Source organism: Scyliorhinus torazame, chromosome 4 (assembly GCF_047496885.1).
Source record: "Scyliorhinus torazame isolate Kashiwa2021f chromosome 4, sScyTor2.1, whole genome shotgun sequence".
In the NCBI taxonomy this organism is placed as follows: domain Eukaryota; kingdom Metazoa; phylum Chordata; class Chondrichthyes; order Carcharhiniformes; family Scyliorhinidae; genus Scyliorhinus; species Scyliorhinus torazame.
In genome coordinates this window covers 260,315,056-260,340,008 of record NC_092710.1, presented here as the reverse complement: position 1 = coordinate 260,340,008, position 24,953 = coordinate 260,315,056, and the positions used below count along the sequence as shown (strand labels likewise).

At 51.6% G+C, this 24,953-nt stretch overlaps 1 protein-coding gene across 3 annotated transcripts in view; it reads left to right on the top strand.

The window, feature by feature from the left end:
• The window catches only part of LOC140410904 (3',5'-cyclic-AMP phosphodiesterase 7B-like), a 336,168-nt gene that overhangs the window by 301,819 nt on the left and 9,396 nt on the right, over nucleotides 1-24,953 (top strand). For all 3 annotated transcript variants that reach the window (XM_072499695.1, XM_072499692.1, XM_072499694.1), the window contains one exon: nucleotides 4,595-4,691. In XM_072499695.1, the coding sequence (XP_072355796.1) occupies nucleotides 4,595-4,691 (97 nt within the window). The remainder of the gene's footprint in view (nucleotides 1-4,594; nucleotides 4,692-24,953) is intronic.

Genomic DNA, 24,953 nt, shown 5'->3' with positions numbered 1-24,953 from the left:
GTGCTGCAAGCTGTAAGCTCTGTCCTACTAGGAGGCTGCATCGCAAATGAGTGGGAACTCTGATACCCCCTGTCTTTATAGTGCGTGTGCTCTAACTGGTGATTAGCTGCGCTGTTGTGTGTGTTGATTGGTCCCGCTGTGTGTCCATCAGTGTGTGTGTATCTGCACCATGATATACTGGTGTATATTATGACATCCCCCCTTTTATAAAAGAATGTCTGTGTGTGGCAATAAATAATGTATGGTGAGAATGTTCCTAACTACGTGTGGGGTGCGAAGACATATTTACAGGACTACTTACTAAGCTATTTACATGGGAAGGTGCCTGGTGCAGAGAAGCAGTATGCAACATGAATAACGAGATCAACACTATATACAAACCAGGGAAACGATCAAACAAAGCAACAAAACAATTCAGAAAGTCCATAAGTCCGCAAAGTTCATAAATTAAGTCTCTGAAGTGGCCAACGAATTCTGGTTGACCGCCTCAAGGGTGGGTCGAGAGCCGCCGGTTCAGGAGCGGGCTGGACTGCGTCAGAGTCGGGGGGATGCAGAGTGACAGAGAGTTCTGCATAGTCCATGGCAGGGTAGCAAGCGTGGAATGAGGCGAAGGGCGTGTCGATTGCGGCGCAGAATGGAGCCATCCGGTAGACGAACCAGGAATGAGCGGGGGGCCACCTGCCGAAGGACAACAGCGGTTGCAGACCAGCCATCATCCGGAAGATGGACGCGGACGTTGTCATCTGGAGCCAGAGCAGGGAGATCAGCTGCACGGGAGTCATGTGCACGAGACAGCTGCATCCGGCGAAGGACCGGAATGTGGTCGAGGTCTGGGACATGAATGGACAGCACCGTCGTCCTCAGGATACGACCGATGAGTAACTGGGCTGGCGACAGGCCAGTGGACAGTGGGGTGGAGCGATAGGCCAGCAAGGCGAGGTAGAAATCGGACCCAGCATCGGCAGCCTTGCAGGGGAGCCGTTTGACTATATAACAAAGAACAAAGAAATGTACAGCACAGGAACAGGCCCTTCGGCCCTCCAAGCCCGTGCCGACCATGCTGCCCGACTAAACTACAATCTTCTACACTTCCTGGGTCCGTATCCCTCTATTCCCATCCTATTCATGTATTTGTCAAGATGCCCCTTAAATGTCACTATCGTCCCTGCTTCCACCACCTCCTCCGGTAGCGAGTTCCAGGCACCCACTACCCTCTGTGTAAAAAAACTTGCCTCGTACATCTACTCTAAACCTTGCCCCTCTCACCTTAAACCTATGCCCCCTAGTAATTGACCCCTCTACCCTGGGGAAAAGCCTCTGACTATCCACTCTGTCTATGCCCCTCATAATTTTGTAGACGTCTATCAGGTCGCCCCTCAACCTCCGTCGTTCCAGTGAGAACAAACCGAGTTTATTCAACCGCTCCTCATAGATAATGCCCTCCATACCAGGCAACATTCTGGTAAATCTTTTCTGCACCCTCTCTAAAGCCTCCACATCCTTCTGGTAGTGTGGCGACCAGAATTGAACACTATACTCCAAGTGTGGCCTAACTAAGGTTCTATACAGCTGCAACATGGCTTGCCAATTCTTATACTCAATGCCCCGGCCAATGAAGGCAAGCATGCCGTATGCCTTCTTGACTACCGTCTCCACCTGTGTTCCCCTTTCAGTGACCTGTGGACCTGTACACCTAGATCTCTCTGACTTTCAATATGTACTCCCTTCTCCGCTTTGCCGTTGGATTGGGGTGCAGGGGACTGGATGTCACATGGGCAAAATTGTACCGCCTGGCAAAGTTGGACCATTCCTGGCTGGCGAAGCAGGGGCCATTGTCCGACATAACCGTGAACGGGATGCCGTGTCGAGCAAAGGTTTCTTTACAGGCACGAATGACTGCAGACGAGGTAATGTCGTGCAACCGTATCACCTCCGGATAATTCAAAAAGGAGTACAGGACATGATCAGGACATAGTCTCTACCCAGCCCGTGGAACAGGTCGATGCCCACCTTGGTCCATGGTGACGTGACCTACTCAGGGGGCTGCAGGGTCTCACGTGGTTGGGTCGGCTGGAAGCGCTGACAAGTGGGGCAGTTGAGCACTGTGTTGGCTATGTCCTCATTAATGCCGGGCCAGTACACTGCCTCTCGGGCCCGTCTGCGGCACTTTTCCACGCCAAGGTGGGCTTCGTGTAGTTGTTCCAGGACAAGCTGGCGCATGCTATGCGGGATAACAATGCGGTCCAGTTTTAGAAGAACCCCGGATACTACCGCCAGATCATCTCTGACATTATAGAACTGAGGGCTTTGGCCCTTGAGCCACCCGTCCATTAGGTGGCGCATGCCACGCTGTAGCAAAGGGTCAGCCACCGTCTCGCAGCGAATTTGGACGAGGCATTCATCCGTGGCAGGTAGATTGGAGGCCGCGAATGTCACATGGGCGTCAACCTGGCAGACAAATCCCGCTGGGTCACATGGAGTGTTGACTGCCATGGAGAGAGCGTCAGCAATGATGAGGTCTTTCCCTGGGGTGTATACCAACTGGAAGTCATATCGCCGGAGCTTGAGAAGTATACGCTGGAGGCGAGGCGTCATGTCGTTCAAGTCTTTCTGTATTATACTGACCAGCAGGCGATGGTCGGTCTCGACGGTGAATTGAGGAAGTCCATAGACATAATCGTGAAACTTAACCACACCGGTCAGAAGGCCCAGGCACTCCTTTTCTATCTGCGCATAGCGCTGCTCCGTGGGGGTCATCGCACGTGATGCATATGCAACGGGGGCCCATGATGAGGCCTCATCACATTGAAGGAGCACTGCCCCAATGCCGGATTGACTGGCATCGGTCAAAATTTTGGTCTCCTTTGCTGGATCAAAGAAAGCAAAGATCGGGGCCGTGGTCAGTTTTGTTTTGAGTTCTCTCCATTCGCGCTCGTGAGCAGGGAGCCATTGGAAGACTGTCGTCTTCCTGACCAGGTTCCTGAGAGCCGTGGTATGAGAGGCGAGGTTAGGGATAAATTTCCCTACAAAATTGACCATGCCCAGAAATCGGAGGACCGCCTTCTTGTCCTCTGGTGTTTTCATGGCTGTGATGGCAGCTACCTTGTGCGCATCCGGCTGTACACCCAATTGGGAAATGTGGTCCCCGAGGAACTTGAGTTCCGTCTGACCGAAAGAGCATTTGGCCCTGTTGAGGCGGAGGCCCTGCTCATGCATACGTTTGAATATGCGCTGGAGGCGACTAAGATGCTCCTGCGGAGTGGTGGACCAAATGATTATGTCATCGACATAGACGCGAACACCTTTAATGCCTTCCATCATTTGTTCCACAATCCTATGGAACACTTCTGATGCATATATGATCCCAAACGGCATCCTGTTGTAACAATATGTGCCAAAGGGGGTATTAAATGTGCAAAGTTTCCTGCTGGATTTGTCGAGCTGGATTTGTCAGAATCCTTTTGAGGCGTCGAGTTTGGTGAAGAGCTTGGCGCGAGCCATCTCACATGTGAGCTCTTCGCGCTTGGGAATTGGATAATGCTCCCTCATGATATTGCGATTTAGATCCTTGGGATCAATGCAAATTCTCAATTCGCCAGAAGGCTTTTTCACACGTACCATGGAACTGACCCAGTCGGTCGGTTCCGTGACTTTGGAAATCATTCCTTGGCTCTGGAGGTCCTGCAGCTGCTGCTTGAGGCGGTCCTTAAGGGGTGCTGGGACCCTGCAAGGTGCGTGCACCACAGGCGAGGCATTCTGTTTTAATAAAATCTTGTAGGTATATGGGAGCGTGCCCATGCCTTCGACGACGTCGTGCTGCTGGTTGATGATGGCGTCGAGCTGCGCCCTGAAGTCGGTGTCCTGAAAGGCAGACGCGTCAGCAGGAGAGCGAGAGTGAACTCTGAACTAGGTTCAACAACTTGCATGCCTGCGCGCCAAGCAGAGAGGCCTTCGAGGATCCCACAATTTCAAAGGGAAGGATGGCTTTGCGTGACCTGTGCGTCACTTCAAGTTGGCACGAGCCACTGGATGCAATGGCATTGCCATTATAATCTAATAGCTGGCAGGCTGATGGAAGGATGGCTGGTTTGACACGCAGGCTTTGGAGGTCAGACCGTGCAATGGGACACCAGCCCCACATCTATGACTTATCTCTCGAAGAGCAGAGAAGACAGCAATCCCTTTTCTGTGTAAACAGATGACGTGAAATAGAGAGGATGATGCCCACCACGGTCTTGCCATACCTCTGCTGTCTGAAATAGTATTCAGGATGTTTTACATGGTTTTGCAGAGCTACTGCATGTTGCTACAAAGGCCCAAGAAAAATTATGCAACAGTCAATAATGTCATACCATGGAAGTTTCACAATACAGGGGTGCATTGTGATATATCCGCATCAGATATGATTTGTGATTTTTCCATAAACAGGCACTAATTTGTTTCATGAATTTAGATCGGTTTGTAATTATTTATCTATTTCTGTGGAATCAGGTAACCTGTAGATTATAAGCCTATCATCTATTTAACTTGCTTGCTTTAAAAAACATATTGTTATTTCATTGGGAAACTTCCCTTGGTTTCTGACTCTTTTCAGATAGCACTGAAGTGCGCAGACATTTGTAATCCTTGCCGGGTTTGGAACATGAGCAAGCAATGGAGTGAGAAAGTCTGTGAGGAATTCTACAGACAAGGTTTGTGGGGCCATCCTGAACTCGGCTTGACTTCAACCAATTCCAAGTAAAATGACCCTTGCCTAAAGCATAGACACCCCATGTCGTTAGACACCCCATGCCCGAAGACCAAGAGTGTGTGATTTTTAGGGGCTGTTTAGCACAGGGCTGAATCGCTGGCTTTGAAAGCAGACCAAAGCAGGCCAGCAGCACGGTTCAATTCCCGTATCAGCCTTCCCAAACAGGCGCCGGAATGTGGCGACTAGGGGCTTTTCACAGTAACTTCATTTGAAGCCTACTTGTGACAATAAGCGATTTTCATTTCATTTTTTCATTTTAAAATTCCAATTAATGAGGTGTAAAAAAAAAGCACTTAAAGGCAGAGAGGAAATGATCACTTCCATCCAGTAAGATGGATGGATCAATCACTTTAATTTTTCTAGAGGAAACAAGAACAAATTCAAAATTTTGAAATCCTCACTGAAAAATTGTACAAATGGGGAAAAAGATGCTTTATTTTTCAGCTTTGTAGGCAATATCCTGGATTTATATAACTGGGAAGTTATAAATATCATGGGTGGAATTCTCCGTTTCAGCGGCTAAGTGCCGGCGGCAACGGACAACCCGTGGGTGGTTCATGACAGGAAGATCGTCGGAAAGCCCGAGCACCGGTGCCACGTGAAACTCCCGCGGATCGGGCCGAAAATGGACAGAGAATGGCCGGGTCCCGGGCCGCGCATGCGCAGGGCTGACGACCTGCACCGGTCGCACTGTAAAAGATGCGCCAGTCGTGCTTGAACCCTAACCCGCCAACCGCGATCCCACAGCCCACCCCCTGGCCACCCGCCCGCCAGCCCTACAGAAGCACCCCCCCTCCTCCCGGCCAGCGACATGGATCCCGGACGAGTGTGGCGGCGCTGAGCACTTCCCGCAGCCCAGCACACTGGGTTCCCGACCGCTGAGACCACACGTGGTCTGCGCCGTCGGGAACCCGGGCCATCGGGGTACAGCATTGTGGGTGGGCTGGCTGATGACGTGCCAACGGTGTTGAAACGCGCTTCATGTGATACTGGTTAGGAGGGGACGGAGCATGGTGGACCGGCGGCAAACCGACGGCGGCCCTGAATCTGGCATTGGAATCCATTCTCCGCCTGATCGCCGATTTCGATGTTGGGCTACAGAGATACCAGCCCCATGACCATGACTATCTCTAAAGCTGTCTTCAAGATCCTTCAGAAATGACTTCCGGGTGCGGCAATGACCAGCTGAGTCGCACGTTTCGGCATCTCCCGTTGGAACGGACTTTTGGGCTCTTAATAGGAGCCCCAATGGCAATTTAAACGGCCAAAAATACTGTGCGGTAAACCAGAAGGGAATCACCCCGGACACGCATGGAAAAGGGAGAGGATAGCGGCCGGATTGCGGAGGATCCTCTGGAGCAGCGGCAAGGAAGGGAAGCTCAAAGCAAGATGGCGTCGGAAGGTGGCCGTTTGTTATGGGGCCTGGAGCAACAAGAGTTCCTGCGGCACTGTGTGGAAGAGCTGAAGAAGGAGTTGAAGAAGGAAGTGTTGGCCCCGTGTTACAGGCGATTGAAGGGCTAAAGGAGGAGCAGAGGGCCCAAGAGCTGGAGCTTCGGGTCGTGAAGGCAAAGACTGCTGAAAACGAGGATGAAATACAGGGCCTGGTGGTGAAGGCAGAAACGCACGAGGCACAGCACAAAAGGTGTGTGGAAAGGTTGGAAGCACTGGAGAATAACTCGAGGAGGAAGAATTTAAGAATCCTGGGTCTTCCCGAAGGCGCAGAAGGGGCGGACGTCGGGACATATGTGAGCACGATGCTTCACTCGCTAATGGGATCGGAGGCCCCGACGGGCCCTTTGGAGGTGGAGGGAGCCTATCGAGTTCTGGCGCGAAGACCAAAGGCTGGAGAAATACCTCGAGCTATAGTGGTGAGGTTTCTCCGCTACAATGACAGAGAGACGGTCCTCAGATGGGCGAAGAAAACTCGGAGCTGTAGGTGGGAGAACGCGGTGACCCGCGTATACCAGGATTGGAGTGCGGAGGTGGCGAGAAGGAGGGCAAGTTTCAATCGGGCTAAGGCGGTGCTTCACAAAAAGAAGGTTCAATTTGGAATGTTGCAACCGGCGAGACTGTGGGTCACACATCAAGGGAAGCACCACTACTTTGAGACGGCAGAAGAGACGTGGACATTCATTGTGGACGAGAAGTTGGAATAGTCTGGCGAGAGAAAGAGCTTCTGGGACAAAGTGGTGGGGTGATTATGTGGGGCGAGGAAGGGGAAATGGGGGGGGGGGAGGATTTTTCAATTTGTTAATTCTGTGATCCTGTAGCTTTTCTCTCTTCCCCATGTTGGGGGGGGAGGGGGGGAGTATGAGGAACTGTGGGCGCCGGTGGGACGGAAAGGGGAAGGAGAAGGGAAATGCACCATTAGGGGCGGGGTCGAGTGGGAAACGCGGGCTTTGTTCCCGCGCTATGGTAATTGTGGCGGGAACAGGGACGCAGGAAGGAGGGGGCCTCGCACAGTGGGGGCCGAGGACAAGGGGGGAAGCCGAGGTCAGCCAGAGTTCGCTGACTTCTGGGAGCAACATGGGGGGTGCAACTACGCTAGAGGGGGATCTAGCGGAGGGGGGGGGGTTAACTGGGTTGCTGCTGCTAAGGAGAAGGGGAGCTGTTATGGGATGGGGTGGTCGAGGCGGGAGGGCACCGTCGGTGGGATATACGGGTACGTGGGAACCGGGTGAGGAGCTGGGTTAAAAAAGGGGACGGCTAGTCGACAAGGGGGGGGGGGGTTAAGAGCCCCCCAACCCGGCTGATCACGTGGAACGTGAGAGGGCTGAACGGGCCGATTAAAAGGGCACGGGTACTCGCACACCTAAAGAAATTAAGGGCAGATGTGGTTATGTTGCAGGAGACGCACCTGAAACTGATAGACCAGGTCAGACTACGTAAAGGATGGGTGGGGCAGGTGTTCCATTCGGGTTTAGATGCGAAGAATAGGGGGGTGGCTATCTTAGTGGGGAAACGGGTACTGTTTGAGGCAAAGACCATAGTGGCGGATAGTGGGGGTAGATATGTGATGGTGAGTGGCAGATTGCAAGGCGGTGGTTCTGGTGAACGTATACGCCCCGAACTGGGATGATGCAAATTTTATGAGGCGTATGTTGGGACGTATCCCGGACCTGGAGGCGGGAAAGTTGGTAATGGGGGGAGACTTCAATACGGTGCTTGATCCAGGGCTGGACCGGTCGAGGTCCAGGACTGGGAGGAGGCCGGCAGCGGCCAGGGTGCTCAAGGACTTCGTTGAGCAGATGGGAGGAGTAGATCCCTGGAGATTTAGTAGGCCTAGGAGTAAGGAGTTCTCATTTTTCTCCCATGTTCACAAAGTATACTCACGGATAGACTTTTTTGTCTTGGGAAGGGCACTGATTCCGAAGGTGACAGGGACGGAGTATACGGCCATAGCCATTTCGGACCACGCTCCACATTGGGTAGACGTGGAGGTAGGAGAGGAAAAAGAACAGCACCCACTCTGGAGAATGGATATGGGCTTATTGGCGGATGTGGGGGTATGTCTAAGGGTGAGGGGGTGTATCGAAAGGTACTTGGAGCTTAATGACAATGGAGAGGTTCAGGTGGGAGTGGTCTGGGAGGCGTTGAAGGCGGTGGTCAGAGGGGAACTGATATCCATAAGGGCACATAAAGGGAAGCAAGAGGGTAAAGAAAGGGAGCGATTGTTGAAAGAACTTCTGAGGGTGGACAGGCAATATGCAGAGGCACCGGAGGAGGGACTGTACAGGGAAAGACAAAGGTTACATGTGGAATTTGACCTGCTGACCACGGGTAAGGCAGAGGCACAGTGGAGGAGGGCACAGGGTGTACAGTATGAGTATGGAGAGAAGTCGAGTCAGCTATTGGCCCACCAATTGAGGAAGAGGGGAGCAGCGAGGGAGATAGGTGGGGTGAGAGATGAGGAGGGAGAGATGGAACGGGGAGCTGAGAGAGTGAATGGGGTGTTCAAGGCATTCTATGAGAGGTTAGAAACGGCTCAGCCCTTGGAAGGGAAGGAGGGAATGATGTGTTTCCTGGATCAGCTGGAATTCCCGAAGGTGGAGGAGCAGGAGAGAGCGGGACTGGGAGCACAGATTGAGATGGAGGAGGTGGTAAAAGGGATTGGGAGCATGCAGGCGGGGAAGGCCCCGGGACCGGACGGATTCCCGGTGGAATTTTATAGGAAATATATGGACCTACTGGCCCCGCTTTTGACGAAAACCTTTAATGAGGCCAGGGAAGGGGGAAGTTGCCCCCGACTATGTCAGAGGCGACAATATCGCTCCTTTTGAAGAAGGAAAAAGACCCGCTGCAGTGTGGGTCCTACAGGCCCATTTCCCTTTTAAACGTAGATGCTAAGCTCCTGGCCAAGGCGATGGCGACGAGGATAGAGGACTGTGTCCCGCGGGTGGCCCACGAGGATCAAACTGGGTTCGTTAAGGGGAGACAGCTGAACACGAACATACGGAGGCTGCTAGGGGTGATGATGATGCCCCCAACAGAGGGGGAGGCGGAGATAGTGGTGGCGATGGACGCCGAGAAAGCATTCGACAGAGTGGAGTGGGACTATCTGTGGGAAGTGCTGAGGAGATTTGGTTTTGGAGAAGGGTTTATTGGATGGGTACAGCTGCTGTATAGGGCCCCGGTGGCGAGTGTGGTCATGAACAGGCAGAGGTCTGACTACTTCCGTCTTTATAGAGGGAGGAGGCAGGGGTGTCCCCTGTCTCCGCTACTGTTTGCATTGGCGATTGAGCCCCTGGCCATAGCACTGAGGGGCTCCAGGAAGTGGAGGGGAGTACTCAGGGGAGGAGAAGAACACCGGGTATCATTGTATGCAGATGATTTATTGCTGTATGTTGCGGACCCAGTGGAGGGGATGCCTGAGATAATGCAGACACTCAGGGAGTTTGGGGAATTCTCGGGGTACAAATTGAATATGGGGAAGAGTGAGTTGTTTGTGGTGCATCCGAGGGAGCAGAGCAGGGGAATAGATGATTTACCGCTGGGGAAGGTAACAAGAGATTTCCGGTACTTAGGGATTAAGATAGCCAGGAGTTGGGGAACCTTACATAGGCTTAATTTAACACGATTGGTGGAACAGATGGAGGAGGATTTTAAGAGATGGGACATGGTGCCCCTGTCACTAGTGGGTACGGTGCAGGCGGTCAAAATGGTAGTCCTCCCGAGATTCCTTTTTGTGTTTCAGTGCCTTCCGGTGATTGTCACGAAGGCTTTTTTCAAGAAAATCGAGGAAAGTGTCATGAGTTTTGTGTGGGCTGGGAAGACCCCGAGAGTGAGGAGGGGGTTCTTGCAGCGTAGCAGGGATAGGGGGGACTGGCACTACCGAGCCTAAGTGAATACTACTGGGCCGCCAATATCTCAATGGTAAGTGGATGGGAGAAGGGGAGGGAGCGGCGTGGAAGAGATTGGAGATGGTGTCCTGCAAAGGAACCAGCCTACAAGCACTGGCGACGGCGCCGTTGCCGTTCTCCCCGAAGAAATACACCACAAGTCCAGTGGTGGTGGCAACACTGAAAATTTGGGGGCAGTGGAGACGGCATAGGGGAAGGATGGGAGCCTCGGTGCGGTCCCCGATAAGAAATAATCATAGGTTTGTCCCGGGGAGAATAGACGGGGGATTTGGAGCATGGCAGAGAGCTGGGATTGTGCAACTGAGAGATCTGTTCATCGACGGGACGCTTGCGAGCCTGGGAGCGCTGACGGAAAAATATGGGTTGCCCCAAGGGAATGCATTTCGGTACATGCAACTGAGGGCTTTTGCGAGGCAACAGGTGAGGGAATTCCCGCAGCTCCCGACGCAGGAGATTCAAGATAGAGTGATCTCAGGGACATGGGTGGGGGATGGTAGGGTGTCGGATATATACAGGGAAATGAGGGACGAGGGGGAGATCATGGTGGATGAGCTGAAGGGAAAATGGGAAGAAGAGCTGGGGGAAGAGATTGAGGAGGGGCTGTGGGCTGATGCCCTACGTAGGGTGAACTCGTCGTCCTCATGCGCCAGGCTAAGCCTGATACAATTCAAGGTTTTGCACAGGGCACATATGACCGGAGCAAGGCTCAGTAAATTTTTCGGGGTAGAGGATAGGTGTGGGAGATGCTCGAGAAGCCCAGCAAACCACACTCACATGTTGTGGTCATGCCCGGCACTGCAGGGGTTCTGGCGGGGGGTGGCAAAGGTGCTTTCGAAGGTGGTGGGGGTCCGGGTCGAGCCAGGCTGGGGATTGGCTATATTTGGGGTTGCAGAAGAGCCGGGAGTGCAGGAGGCGAGAGAGGCTGATGTTTTGGCCTTTGCGTCCCTAGTAGCCCGGCGAAGGATATTGCTTATGTGGAAGGAAGCCAAACCCCCGGGTGTGGAGACCTGGATAAATGACATGGCAGGGTTTATAAAACTAGAACGGATAAAGTTCGCGCTAAGGGGTGTGGCTCAAGGGTTCACCAGGCGGTGGCAACCGTTCATTGACTACCTCGCAGAACGATAAAGGAAATGGGAAGGTGACAGCAGCAACCCAGGGGGGAGGGGGGTGGGGGGAGGGGGTTCCTCAGGGGTGTTTTTGTATAGGTATTTGTACTTGGTTATGTATATTGGATTGTTTGATTTTATTATCTGGAGAGTTATTATTTTTGTTATGGCAGTTGCCATTTAGTTTATATATTATTTATTTACTTGTTAAAACGGTCACTGTTATTTATATTGTTTTATTGTTGTAAAAAGGGAAAACCTTTGTATTGTTTTGTTTGGCCGAAAAACTTGAATAAAATATATATTTTTTAAAAAGATCCTTCAGAAATAAAGAATAATAATCAGCAATTTCTGCCTTAAGGGTGCATGAAAGTTGATTTTGCTTATATCCCTTTCAGAGTCTACCATATCAAATATAACACGATCAACTGTTGGCACATTACTTTCTCAGAATCCTGTTTTGAATTTCAAGGTGAAAAAAACATTGAAAAAATTGGTCTCAGATTTGATGGAACTCTCCGGCTGCTGGCCAAATTACTTCAAAAATGGCACTAATAAAACTAGAGTTCCCAGCCAAGAAAATTCATCCAGGTATACCAAGCTGTATTTTGCCATATGGAGCATAGGGACAGGAAATTGCCATTTGGCCCATCAAAACTCACACATTTCTCTTGTACTCTTAATTAAGAATGCCTAGCATCCAACTGCACTTTGAATATTGTTGGGCTAAATTTTCACCACAGCTAGGTCTGTTATTGGTCTAGCAACCTACCTCTGGTGGGAAACGTAACTGAAGTCCGGATTTTCACTGGAGTGAGCCCTTATTTGTTTTGGACGCATTTTCTGCCCACTTAGTTCCAGTGAAGGTAGTAATGGAGGTGGGTCAGATGATGTGTGGGATTCATTTAGACATCGCACGCAGCCATCACTGAGGCTACTGGTTGTCCTGTCAGAGATCTGCAGAATGTGCTAAAGCCTTGGATGGAAGCGAGAGGTCATGGGGAGACAGAGCCTACACCCTTCGCTTCATCAATGCTAACCTGGAGCTAATGCTGGAGGCAAGAGAGGAGGGAGGTCCACTTTCTGGAGGGAGGCAGGAGGAGGCCACCTCATCATGCAGCAGGGTTACCTCTCTATGCCTCCAATTCCTCCTCCTCTCTTACCAGATGATCCTTCCCTGCTGAGTTGGCTCCTTCTAGGACCTCACTGTCCTCATTAAAACGTTGTAACTCAAAACACAATGCATCTTGATAGATAAGTTGTCACCATTTAGAAAGACTGGTAACAAGCTCCTGCCAGTTGTTAATATCAAAGGTCCAGTACTTCAAGGAAAGCTTCAAAGTGTCTTTGAAGCATTTTTCTGTCCTCCCCTGAACATTGGCCATTTGAGAGTTGAGCAAACAAAGGGAATGTAAATGGTGGTGGCCGCTGACAGTTGCACATTAAGAGATCAGAATGTGTTAATGGCAGAACAGAGGTAAATAATGTGTCAATGACAATTTGGAATCGGGAACAGATGGTCTTAGAGGGGCGGGCGAGGAGAGACAATGATGAGGGAACAACGATCGATGGGTGAAATGAAAATAAAGTGATAGAAATAAAAATGGGTAAAGGTGCATAGAACATAGAACATAGAACGATACAGCGCAGTACAGGCCCTTCGGCCCACGATGTTGCACCGAAACAAAAGCCATCTAACCTACACTATGCCATTATCATCCATATGTTTATCCAATAAACTTTTAAATGCCCTCAATGTTGGCGAGTTCACTACTGTAGCAGGTAGGGCATTCCACGGCCTCACTACTCTTTGCGTAAAGAACCTACCTCTGACCTCTGTCCTATATCTATTACCCCTCAGTTTAAAGCTATGTCCCATCGTGCCAGCCATTTCCATCCACGGGAAGGCTCTCACTGTCCACCCTATCTAACCCCCCGATCATTTTGTATGCCTCTATTAAGTCTCCTCTTAACCTTCTTCTCTCCAATGAAAACAACCTCAAGTCCATCAGCCTTTCCTCATAAGATTTTCCCTCCATACCAGGCAACATCCTGGTAAATCTCCTCTGCACCCGCTCCAAAGCCTCCACGTCCTTCCTATAATGCGGTGACCAGAACTGTACGCAATACTCCAAATGCGGCCGTACCAGAGTTCTGTACAGCTGCAACATGACCTCCTGACTCCGGAACTCAATCCCTCTAGCAATAAAGGCCAACACTCCATAGGCCTTCTTCACAACCCTATCAACCTGGGTGGCAACTTTCAGGGATCTATGTACATGGACACCTAGATCCCTCTGCTCATCCACACTTCCAAGAACTTTACCATTAGCCAAATATTCCGCATTCCTGTTATTCCTTCCAAAGTGAATCACCTCACACTTCTCTACATTAAACTCCATTTGCCACCTCTCAGCCCAGCTCTGCAGCTTATCTATATCCCTCTGTAACCTGCTACATCCTTCCACACTATCGACAACACCACCGACTTTAGTATCGTCTGCAAATTTACTCACCCACCCTTCTGCGCCTTCCTCTAGGTCATTGATAAAAATGACAAACAGCAACGGCCCCAGAACAGATCCTTGTGGTACTCCACTTGGGACTGCACTCCATTCTGAACATTTCCCATCAACCACCACCCTCTGTCTTCTTTCAGCTAGCCAATTTCTGATCCACATCTCTAAATCACCCTCAATCCCCAGCCTCCGTATTTTTTGCAATAGCCTACCATGGGGAACCTTATCAAACGCTTTGCTGAAATCCATATACACCACATCAACTGCTCTACCCTCGTCTACCTGTTCAGTCACCTTCTCAAAGAACTCAATAAGGTTTGTGAGGCATGACCTACCCTTCACAAAGCCATGCTGACTATCCCTGATCATATTATTCCTATCTAGATGATTATAAATCTTGTCTCTTATAATCCCCTCCAAGACTTTACCCACTACAGACGTGAGGCTCACCGGTCTATAGTTGCCGGTGTTGTCTCTGCTCCCCTTTTTGAACAAAGGGACCACATTTGCTATCCTCCAGTCCTCTGGCACTATTCCTGTAGCCAATGATGACATAAAAATCAAAGCCAAAGGTCCAGCAATCTCTTCCCTGGCCTCCCAGAGAATCCTAGGATAAATCCCATCAGGGCCCGGGGACTTATCTATTTTCAGCCTGTCCAGAATTGCCAACACCTCTCCCCTACGTACCTCAATGCCATCTATTCTATTAGCCTGGGTCTCAGCATTCTCCTCCACAACATTATCTTTTTCCTGAGTGAATACTGACGAAAAATATTCATTTAGTATCTCGCCTATCTCTTCAGACTCCATCCCTGTTCTTGACTGGTCCTACTCTTTCCCTAGTCATTTGCTTATTCCTGACATACCTATAGAAAGCTTTTGAGTTTTCCTTGATCCTTCCTGCCAAATACTTCTCATGTCCCCTCCTTACTCGTCTCTTTAGATCCTTCCTCGCTACCTTGTAACTATCCATCGCCCCAACTGAAACTTCACACCTCATCTTCACATAGGCCTCCTTCTTCCTCTTAACAAGAGATTCCACTTCTTTGGTAAACCACGGTTCCCTCGCTCGACGCCTTCCTCCCTGCCTGACCGGTACATACTTATCAAGAACACGCAGTAGCTGATCCTTGAACAAGCTCCACTTATCCAGTGTGCCCAACACTTGCAGCCTACTTCTCCACCTTATCCCCCCAAGTCACGTCTAATGGCATCATAATTGCTCTTCCCCCAGCTATAACTCTTGCCCTGCGGTGTATACTTATCCCTTTCCATCATTAACGTAAACGTCACCGAATTGTGGTCACTGTCCCCAAAGTGCTCTCCTACCTCCAAATCCAATACCTGGCCTGGTTCATTACCCAAAACCAAATCCAACGTGGCCTCGCCTCTTGTTGGCCTGTCAACATATTGTGTCAGGAAACCCTCCTGCACACACTGTACAAAAAATGACCCATCTAATGTACTCGAACTATATCTTTTCCAGTCAATATTTGGAAAGTTAGTCTCCCAAAGTAACTACCCTGTTACTTTCGCTCTTATCCAGGATCATCCTCGCCATCCTTTCCTCTACATCCCTAGAACTATTTGGAGGCCTATAGAAGACTCCCAACAGGGTGACCTCTCCTTTCATGTTTCTAACCTCAGCCCATACTACCTCGGAAGATGAGTCCCCATCTAGCATCCTCTCCGCCACCGTAATACTGCTCTTGACTAGCAGCGCCACACCTCCCCCTCTTTTGCCTCCTTCTCTGAGCTTACTAAAACACCTAAACCCCGGAACCTGCAACATCCATTCCTGTCCCTGCTCTATCCATGTCTCCGAAATGGCCACAACATCGAAGTCCCAGGTACCAACCCATGCTGCCAGTTCCCCTACCTTATTTCGTATACTCCTGGCATTGAAGTAGACACACTTCAAACCACCTACCTGAACACTGGCCCCCTCCTGCGACGTCAAATCTGTGCTCCTGACCTCTATACTCTCATTCTCCCTTACCCTAAAACTACAATCCAGGTTCCCATTCCCCTGCTGCATTAGTTTAAACCCCCCCAAAGAGCACTAACAAATCTCCCCCCCAGGATATTTGTGCCCCTCAGGTTCAGATGTAGACCATCCTGTGTGTAGAGGTCCCATCTTCCCCAGAAAGAGCCCCAGTTATCCAGAAATCTGAATCCCTCCCGCCTGCACCATCCCTGTAGCCACGTGTTTAATTGCTCTCTCTCCCTATTCCTCATCTCACTATCACGTGGCACGGGCAACAACCCAGAGATAACAACTCTGTTTGTTCTAGTTCTGAGCTTCCATCCTAGCTCCCTGAAAGCCTGCCTGACATCCTTGTCCCCTTTCCTACCTATGTCGTTAGTGCCAATGTGGACCATGACTTGGGGCTGCTCCCCCTCCCCCCTAAGGACCCGGAAAACACGATCCGAGACATCACGTACCCTTGCACCTGGGAGGCAACATACCAAACGTGAGTCTCTCACGCTCCCACAAAATCTCCTATCTGTGCCCCTGACTATCGAGTCCCCAATTACTAATGCTCTGCTCCTCTCCCCCCTTCCCTTCTGAGCAACAGGGACAGACTCCGTGCCAGAGGCCCGTACCCCATGGCTTACCCCTGGTAAGTCCCCCCCCCCACAAGTATCCAAAGCGGTATACTTGTTTCTCAGGGGAACGACCGCAGGGGATCCCTGCACTGACTGCTTCTTCCCAGTCCCTCTTACAGTTACCCATCTATCGCCAATCTTTGGTGTAACTAATTCCCTGAAGCTGCTATCTATGACCCCCTCTGCCTCCCGAATGATCCGAAGTTCTTCCAACTCCAGCTCCAGTTCCCTAACTTGGTCTTGGAGGAGCTGGAGATGGCAGCACTTCCTGCAGGTAAAATCAGCAGGGACACTAACGGCATCCCTCACCTCAAACATCCTGCAGGAGGAACATTGCACTCCCTTCCCTGCCATTCCTCTAACTTTCTACCAAGATCTGGCTAACAACTAAATTAAATTAAAAAAAAAATAATAATAATAATAAAATGAAAGGACCTTGTTGGGAAGGAGGTTTTCAGCTATCCGGACGCAGTATCCAGTGCTTTGAGGTTGATTTTGCAGCTGGTTTCAAGAACGATAATGGTATTTACTCGATGGTCCGCCCATTGGATCCTGAGGATACGGTGGTGTCACTTTATTTCTACAGTGCTGTTATGTCACTGATATACAGTTCAGATTTCGCTGCAGCATAGGAGTGTGGTAATAATAGGACCATTGTTGACATGTGGAGGTCTTTGTTGTCAAACATTCCCTGCCATACTTTGTAGGAAGCTGTGCTGGCTCAGTTGATTCATTGTTGGATCTCATCATCCATGTTGGCCTTTTGAGAGAGTTGGCTGCCAATTCTCTGGGAAGTGCTCAACGGATTCAAGAATCTCTCCTTCAACATATTTAGGAGGTGGAATATTTGGCTGACCGAGTGTGGATTGATACGAGTTTAGTTTTGGCAACATTCAAGGACAGGCTGGCTTTCTTGTATGCAGAATTGAAGAGATCGAGAGTGGCTTGTAAATTTAATGGGGTGATATTTTAACACAGATAGAGGGCTGGCTAACTTCCTGGCTAACAGGAAACAGAGGGCGGAATTTTACAGATCATGGCAAAGACACGGCAGTGAAATGTGATGAGCTGTTCAAATGTTCATTGAATTCGATGGGACCAGAATATCACGCTGGCAAGAGGGGCTGTAAAATTCCATCCAGAGTTGGAATAAATGGGTCATTTTCAGGAAACTGTACCTAGTGGAGTGCCACAGGGATCAGTGCTGAAGCTTCAACTATTTACAATCTATGTTAATGACTTGGGTGAAGGAGCTGACTATTGTAGCCCAATTTGTTGGCTATACAGATAAGCAGGAAAGAAAGTTGTGAGGATACAGAGTGTCTGTATAGGGATTCAGATAGGTTAAGTGAGTGGGCAAAACTTTGGCAGATGGAGTACAATGTGGGAAAATGTGCAGTTGTCCAATTTGGCAGGGAGTACAAGAAAGCAGAATATTATTTAAAAGGAGAGAGACTGCAGAATGGTGCAGTACAAAGGGATCTGGGTGGACTTTCACATGAATCACAAAATGTTGGCATGCAGGGACAGCAAGCAATTAGGAAGCAAATGGAATGTTGGCCTTTAATACAAGGGCTGATGGGGTATAAAAGCAGAGAAGTGTTGCTTTGAATTTAAGGGCATTGGTGAGACAACACCTAGGATTCTGTACAGTTCTGGTCACCTTACGTAAGGAGGGACACATAAGCTTTGGAAGCAGTTCAGAGAAGGTTCGCCAGGCTGATTCCTGGGATGCAGCGTGTGTCTCATGAGGACGGTTTGAACAAGTTGGGTCTATAACTATTGGGAGTTTAGAAGAATAAGCGGTGACCTTATTGAAACCTATAAGAATCTGAAGGGGCTTGACAGAATTGATGCTGAATGTTTCCCCTTGCATGGGAATCTAGTACTAGGGGACACAGTTTAAAAATAAAGGGTCTTCCATTTAAGATGGAGGTGAGGAGGAATTTCTCCTCTCAGAGGGCTGTCTTTCGAATTCTCTTCCTCAGCGATCGTGGAGGTCATTGAATATATTCAAGTCTGAGTTAGACAGATTTTTAATTGACAAGAGAGTCATGGGTTATGGGGAGAGGCATGATAGTGGAGTTCAGGTCACAATCAGATTTGCCATGATCTTATTGAATAGCGGATCAGGCTTGAAGGGCCGAATGGCCTGCTCTTATTTCCTATCTAGACTCCCCACTCTGTGCCCACCTGCCTTCAGCTTCTCAGACACAGGTAAGGTGTCCAGCTCTTTCAAAATCAGAAATAGAACACCTTAAAATTCTGAACAAGCATTTATCTTATTTGGGCTGAATTGGAAGGAGGGTGGGATTCCAACACAACAATTCCCCTTCCCCAACCTTGGCGCTGCTCATTATCTCTGGTACACAGTGCCTTTAACTTGATTTGGGTCCTGGTCCCCTTATTTTTGGGATCTCCTGCATTCCCATCTTCAGGGGGACCTGAAAATATAGCTCCTTCTGGGTCTTTTGCATTTTTTTAAAATTTAAAGTATCCAATTATCTTTTTTTCCAATTAAGGGGCAATTTAGCATGGCCAATCCACCTAACCTGCACATCTTTGGGTTGTGAGGGCGAAACCCACGCAGACACGGGAAGAATGAGCAAACTCCACATAGTGACCCAGGGCCAGGATTCGAACCGGGGTCCTCAGTGCCGAAGGCAGCAGTGCTAACCACTGTGCCACGTGCCGTCCCTTTTGCATTATTCTAATCATTTCTTATCTGAGTAAAGTTTTTTTTGTACTCCAAATCTTCTGACCTAGGTCTTCTGGTGCAGTAGGTAGCTTAATAAGGGCACGGGGAGTCCACATTGAGTAAGAATTTAAAACTTTGGATATTTACAATTACGCTATACAACACCCGGTCGAACCCTACTGGGTCACTTCTTGATCGGTGCCTTACTGGCCGACCTTTTATTCATTGTCGAATGGAGTCCACCCGCCCCTCAGCGGGGAAGCTCGTACTCCATAAGAACCATGGGGAAGATAATCATTTCCACCCCATAGACCCCGTGTGAGAGATTACATTCCTCCCCTGCAACGTCCGAAGACACTCTCAACGGCCAACGAGGCGGAGAACAAAGAATACAGCACAGGAACAGGCCCTTCAACCCGCCAAGCCTGTGCAGATCACGTGTCCTATCTAGCCCACCGCCTGTATCCTTCTACCCCGTATGTTCATGTGTCTATCCAGATAAGTCTTAAAGGTCGCTAATGTATCTGCCTCAACCACCTCACTTGGCAGTGCATTCCAGGCCACCACCACCCTCTGTGTAATAAACCTCCCCCCCCCCCACATCTCCACTGAACCTTTCCCCTCTCACCTTGAACTTGTGCCCCCTTGTAATTGTCATTTCCACCCTGGGAAAAAGCCTCCAACTGTTCACCCTATCTATATCCCTAATAATTTTATAAACTTCTAACAGGTCGCCCCTCAGCCTCCGTCTCTCTAGGAAGAACAATACGGGCTTCCGGGTGCGGCTATGCAGAGCTAGGTCACATATTCGGTAGCTCCCGCTTGGAACGGACTTTTGGGCTCTTTTACAGGGGCCCCACGGCATTTGTTTGACATTTCCCGGTGTGGCAAGAGGACTGCCACACTCCCCTGATGGTGTCCCCCAGGAGTGTTGTGTCTTTTGGCTGCCAGGCCCGGCAGAAGCAGTGGAAGATTTGGCTGCAACAGGATAAACAGCATTTGCAGCAGTTTGCAGCATGCAAGCGGGGGAAGGGCAAGCTTGAAGCTGCAAACAGTCCTGAGGACCTTTATCAAAAGTGAATTCTAACAGCAGAGGGAACAACTGTGAAAAGATCTCACCAGGGCCACTGAAGAAGCGGGGACGAGGCTTCCGGTGGCGGCCATGGAGGAGTAGGTCGCGCATTCGGCAGCTCCCGTCTGGAACGGACACTTAGACCTTTTTCAGGAGTTTCCACGGACATTTTGGGGCAGATTGGTGAAGCGAACACTGCCAAAAGGATTCCCTCTCGAGACTTTTGGGCTCTTTTCAGGGCCCCCAAGGGCACTTTCTTGACGTTTCCCGGTGTGGGAAGGAGTTAATAATAGTTCCCCGTCAGTATATGGCTTGAACTAGGAGCGGGGTGACAAAAAAGGTGGTGGTGGACCAGAAGAAGGGAGGGAAGAAGGACAAAATGGCGGCGGGCGGAGACCAGCCAGCGTGGAGGCAGTGGGCGGAGGAGCAACAGGAGGGTATCCAGCGCTGCCTCAGAGAGATTAAAAAGGACCTGCTAGAGCCGATGAAGGCTTCTATTGATAAGCTGCTGGAGACACAGACGGCCCAGGGGGTGGCGATCCGAGAGGCTCAACAAAAGATCTCTGTCATTGAGGACGAGATCTTAGTCCTGGCGGTAAAGGTGGAGGCGCACGAGGCGCTCCACAAGAAATGGCAGGAGCGGTTCAAGGAGATGGAGAATCGGTCGAGGCAGAAGAATCTGCGGATTCTGGGCCTCCCGGAGGGGCTGGAGGGGCCGGACGTGGGGGCCTATGTGGTCACCATGTTAAACTCGCTGATGGGAGCGGGGTCCTTCCAGGGGCCCCTGGAGCTGGAAGGGGCCCATAGAGTGTTGGCGAGGAGGCCCAAGGCTAACGAGCCTCCGCGGGCGGTGCTGGTGCGGTTCCATCGGTTCGTCGATCGGGAGTGTGTGCTCAGGTGGGCCAAGAAGGAGAGGAGCAGCAGGTGGGAGAACGCGGAGGGTCGGATATATCAGGACTGGAGTGCGGAGGTGGCGAAGAGGAGGGCTGGGTACAATCGAGCGAAGGCGGTGCTGCACAGGAAGGGGGTGAAGTTTGGCATGTTGCAGCCGGCGTGATTGTGGATTACCTACAAGGACCGGCACCATTATTTAGAGTCTCCGGAGGAGGCGTGGGCCTTTGTTCAGGCCGAGAAGCTGGACACAGACCGAGGGTCGGGATGGGAGATTGGGGACTGCGGTGGATATGTTATGCCTATTTTTGGTTCGGGGGGGGCCTTTGCATTGTTTTGGGTTTCTTTTTCTCTGTGTTTTTCTCTTTCGGGTTGGGGAGGGTGGATGGGGCGGGTTGGGCACTGTTTTGGTTGGTGGCGGGGCCTGGTAGGTGGAGAGCACGGGATTTGTTTCCCGCGCTGAAGACGGGGGGACGGGACCGGGGCGGGGAAGCGAGGATTGTTTCCCGCGCTTAGAATGGAGGGGGAGAGCCTGTGAATGGGGAGCGGGAGAGGCTGGTGTGCCACAATGGGAGGAGTCGAAGGAGAGGCGGGAGTGGCCGGGGTCAGCAGGAGTCAGCTGACTTGCGGAAGTGCAATGGGGGGAGTAAACCAGGTAGGATGGGTCCTAGGCCGGGGGGGGGGGGGGGGGGCGGAAATAGAGTTGCTGTTGCTAAGATCAAGGAGGAGCTGGAGCGAGTGGGGGGGGGTCAAGACGGGGGTATGCCGCTGTGGGGAACGGGCCGGGTGTGGGGTGCGGGTGCGTGGCTGGCCGAGGAGGGGTCATGGCTCGTCGGCGGGGGAGGGGGGGCGGGTAGCCCCCTAATCCGGCTGATAACCTGGAATGTAAGGGGACTGAATGGGCCGGTTAAGCGGGCCCGCGTGTTCGCGCACCTGAAGGGGCTCAAGGCGGATGTGGTTATGCTCCAGGAGGCACACCTGAAGGTGGCAGACCAGGTAAGACTGAGGAAAGGGTGGGTAGGTCAGGTGTTTCACTCGGGGCTAGATGCCAAAAATCGAGGGGTGGCGATCTTGGTGGGAAGGAAGGTGTTATTCGAGGCGTCGAGCATTGTGGCAGACAATGGCGGTAGGTACATAATGGTAAGTGGTAAGTTGCAGAGAGAGAGGGTGGTACTGGTCAATGTGTATGCTCCGAACTGGGACGATGCGGGTTTTATGCGGCGTATGTTGGGTCGGATCCCAGATTTGGAAGTGGGGGGCCTGATAATGGGGGGAGACTTTAACACGGTGTTGGATCCGGCACTGGATCGCTCCAGGTCTAGGACGGGTAGGAAGCCGGCGGCGGCTAGAGTGTTGAGGGGATTTATGGACCAAATGGGAGGGGTGGACCCTTGGAGATTTACAAGGCCGGGGGCTAGGGAATTTTCATTCTTCTCACATGTCCATAAGGCTTATTCTCGAATCGACTTTTTCATTTTGAGCAGGGCGCTGATAGCGAGAGTAGAGGATACAGAGTATTCAGCAATAGCCATTTCGGACCATGCCCCGCATTGGGTGGACTTGGAGATGGGGGAGGAGAGGGACCAGCGCCAGCTGTGGCGCTTGGAGGTGGGGCTGTTGGCGAACGAGGAGGTGAGCGAGCGGGTCCGAGGAAGTATAGAGAGGTACTTGGAGACCAATGACAAGGGGGAGGTCCGAGTGGGGATGGTATTGGGAGGCACTGAAGGCGGTGGTGAGGGGAGAGCTGATCTCCATCAGGGCCCACAAGGAGCGGGGGGAGAGGGAGAGGCTGGTGGGGGAGATGGTGAGGGTAGACAGGAGGTATGCGGAAACCTGAGGAAGGATTGTTGAGGAAGAGGCGCAGCCTCCAGGCCGAATTCGACCTGGTAACCACCAGGAAGGCAGAGGTGCAGTGGAGGAAGGCCCAGGGGGCGGTCTACGAGTATGGGGAAAAGGCAAGCCGGATGCTGGCGCATCAGCTTCGGAAGCTGGACGCAGCTAGGGAGATTGGGGGAGTTAAGGACAGGGGAGGGAGCGTGGTGCGGAGTGGGGTTGGCATCAATGGGGTCTTCAGGGACTTTTACGAGGAATTGTACCGATCCGAGCCCGCACGGGAGGAGGGAGGGATGGGCCGTTTCCTGGACCAATTGAGGTTTCCAAAGGTGGAAGAGGGACTGTTGGCGGGACTGGGGGCCCTGATTGGGCTGGAGGAGCTGATCAAAGGGATAGGAAGCATGCAGGCGGGGAAGGCACCGGGGCCGGACGGTTTCCCGGTCGAGTTCTATAAAAAATATATGGACCTGTTGGGCCCGCTGTTAGTTAGGACCTTTAATGAGGCAAGGGAGGGAGGGCTTTACCCCCGACGATGTCCCGGGCACTGATCTCCTTGATCCTGAAGCGGGACAAGGATCCCCTGCAATGTGGGTCTTACAGACCGATTTCCTTGCTAAATGTAGATGCCAAGGTGCTGGCGAAGGTCTTAGCCACGAGGATTGAGGATTGTGTGCCGCAGATCATCCATGAAGACCAGACGGGGTTTGTGAAGGGGAGACAGTTGAACGCGAATGTGCGGAGGCTTTTGAACGTGATCATGATGCCGGCGAGGGAGGGGGAGGCGGAGATAGTGGTGGCGATGGACGCTGAGAAAGCCTTTGAAAGGGTAGAGTGGGGGTACCTATGCGAGGTGCGGAAGAGGTTTGGGTTTGGGGGGGGGGGGGTTTGTCAGGTGGGTTAGGCTGTTGTACGAGGTCCCGATGGCGAGTGTGGCCACAAATAGGAGGAGGTCCGAGTACTTTTGGTTGTACCGAGGGACGAGACAGGGGTGTCCCCTGTGTCCCCTGCTCTTCGCACTGGCGATTGAACCCCTGGCTATGGCACTGAGCGAGTCGAGGAACTGGAGGGGGTTGGTGCGGGGTGGGGAGGAGCACAGGGGGTCGCTTTATGCGGACGACCTGCTGCTGTATGTGGCGGACCCGGTGGGAGGAATGCCAGAGGTAATGAGGATGCTTAGGGAATTCGGGGACTTTTCGGGGTACAAGCTCAATATGGGGAAGAGCGAGCTGTTCGTAGTTCAGCTAGGGGACCAGGAGAGGGGGATTGGCGAGCTCCCACTAAAAATGGCGGAGAGGAGTTTCAGATATTTGGGGGTCCAGGTGGCCAGGAGCTGGGGGGCCCTGCATAGGCTTAACTTTACAAGGCTGGTGGAGCAAATGGAGGAGGAGTTCAAGAGGTGGGACGCGTTGCCGCTGTCCCTGGCGGGAATGGGTGCAGTCAATCAAAATGACGGTGCTCCCAAGGTTTTTGTTCCTGTTCCAGTGCCTCCCCATTTTTATCCCGAAGGCTTTTTTCAGGCTGGTTAACAGGAGTATAATGGGGTTTGTGTGGGCGCGAGGGACTCCGAGGGTGAGAAGAGTGTTCCTGGAGCGGAGTAGAGATAGGGGGGGGGGGGCTGGCGCTGCCCAACTTCTGTGGGTACTACTGGGCCGCCAATGCGACAATGGTGCGCAAGTGGGTGATGGAGGGGGAGGGAGCTGCATGGAAGAGGCTGGAGACGGCGTCCTGTGTAGGTACGAGTCTGGGGGCGCTGGCAACGGCGCCGCTGCCGCTCCCTCCGAGGAGGTATACCACGAGCCCGGTGGTGATGGCGGCCCTCAAAATCTGGGGGCAGTGGAGGCGGCATAGGGGGGAAGTTAGGGCCTCGGCATGGACCCCATTACGGGGGAACCACCGGTTCGCCCCAGTAAGAACGGGTGGAGGGTTTTCGGGGTGGCACAGGGCAGGCATACGAAAGTTAGGGGACCTGTTTGTGGACGGGAAGTTCGCGAGCTTGGGTGAGCTGGAGGAGAAGTACGGGCTCCCCCCGGGGAACACCTTCAGGTACTTACAGGTAAGGGCGTTTGCGAGACGGCAGGTGGTGAAATTCCCACGGCTACTGCCACACACAG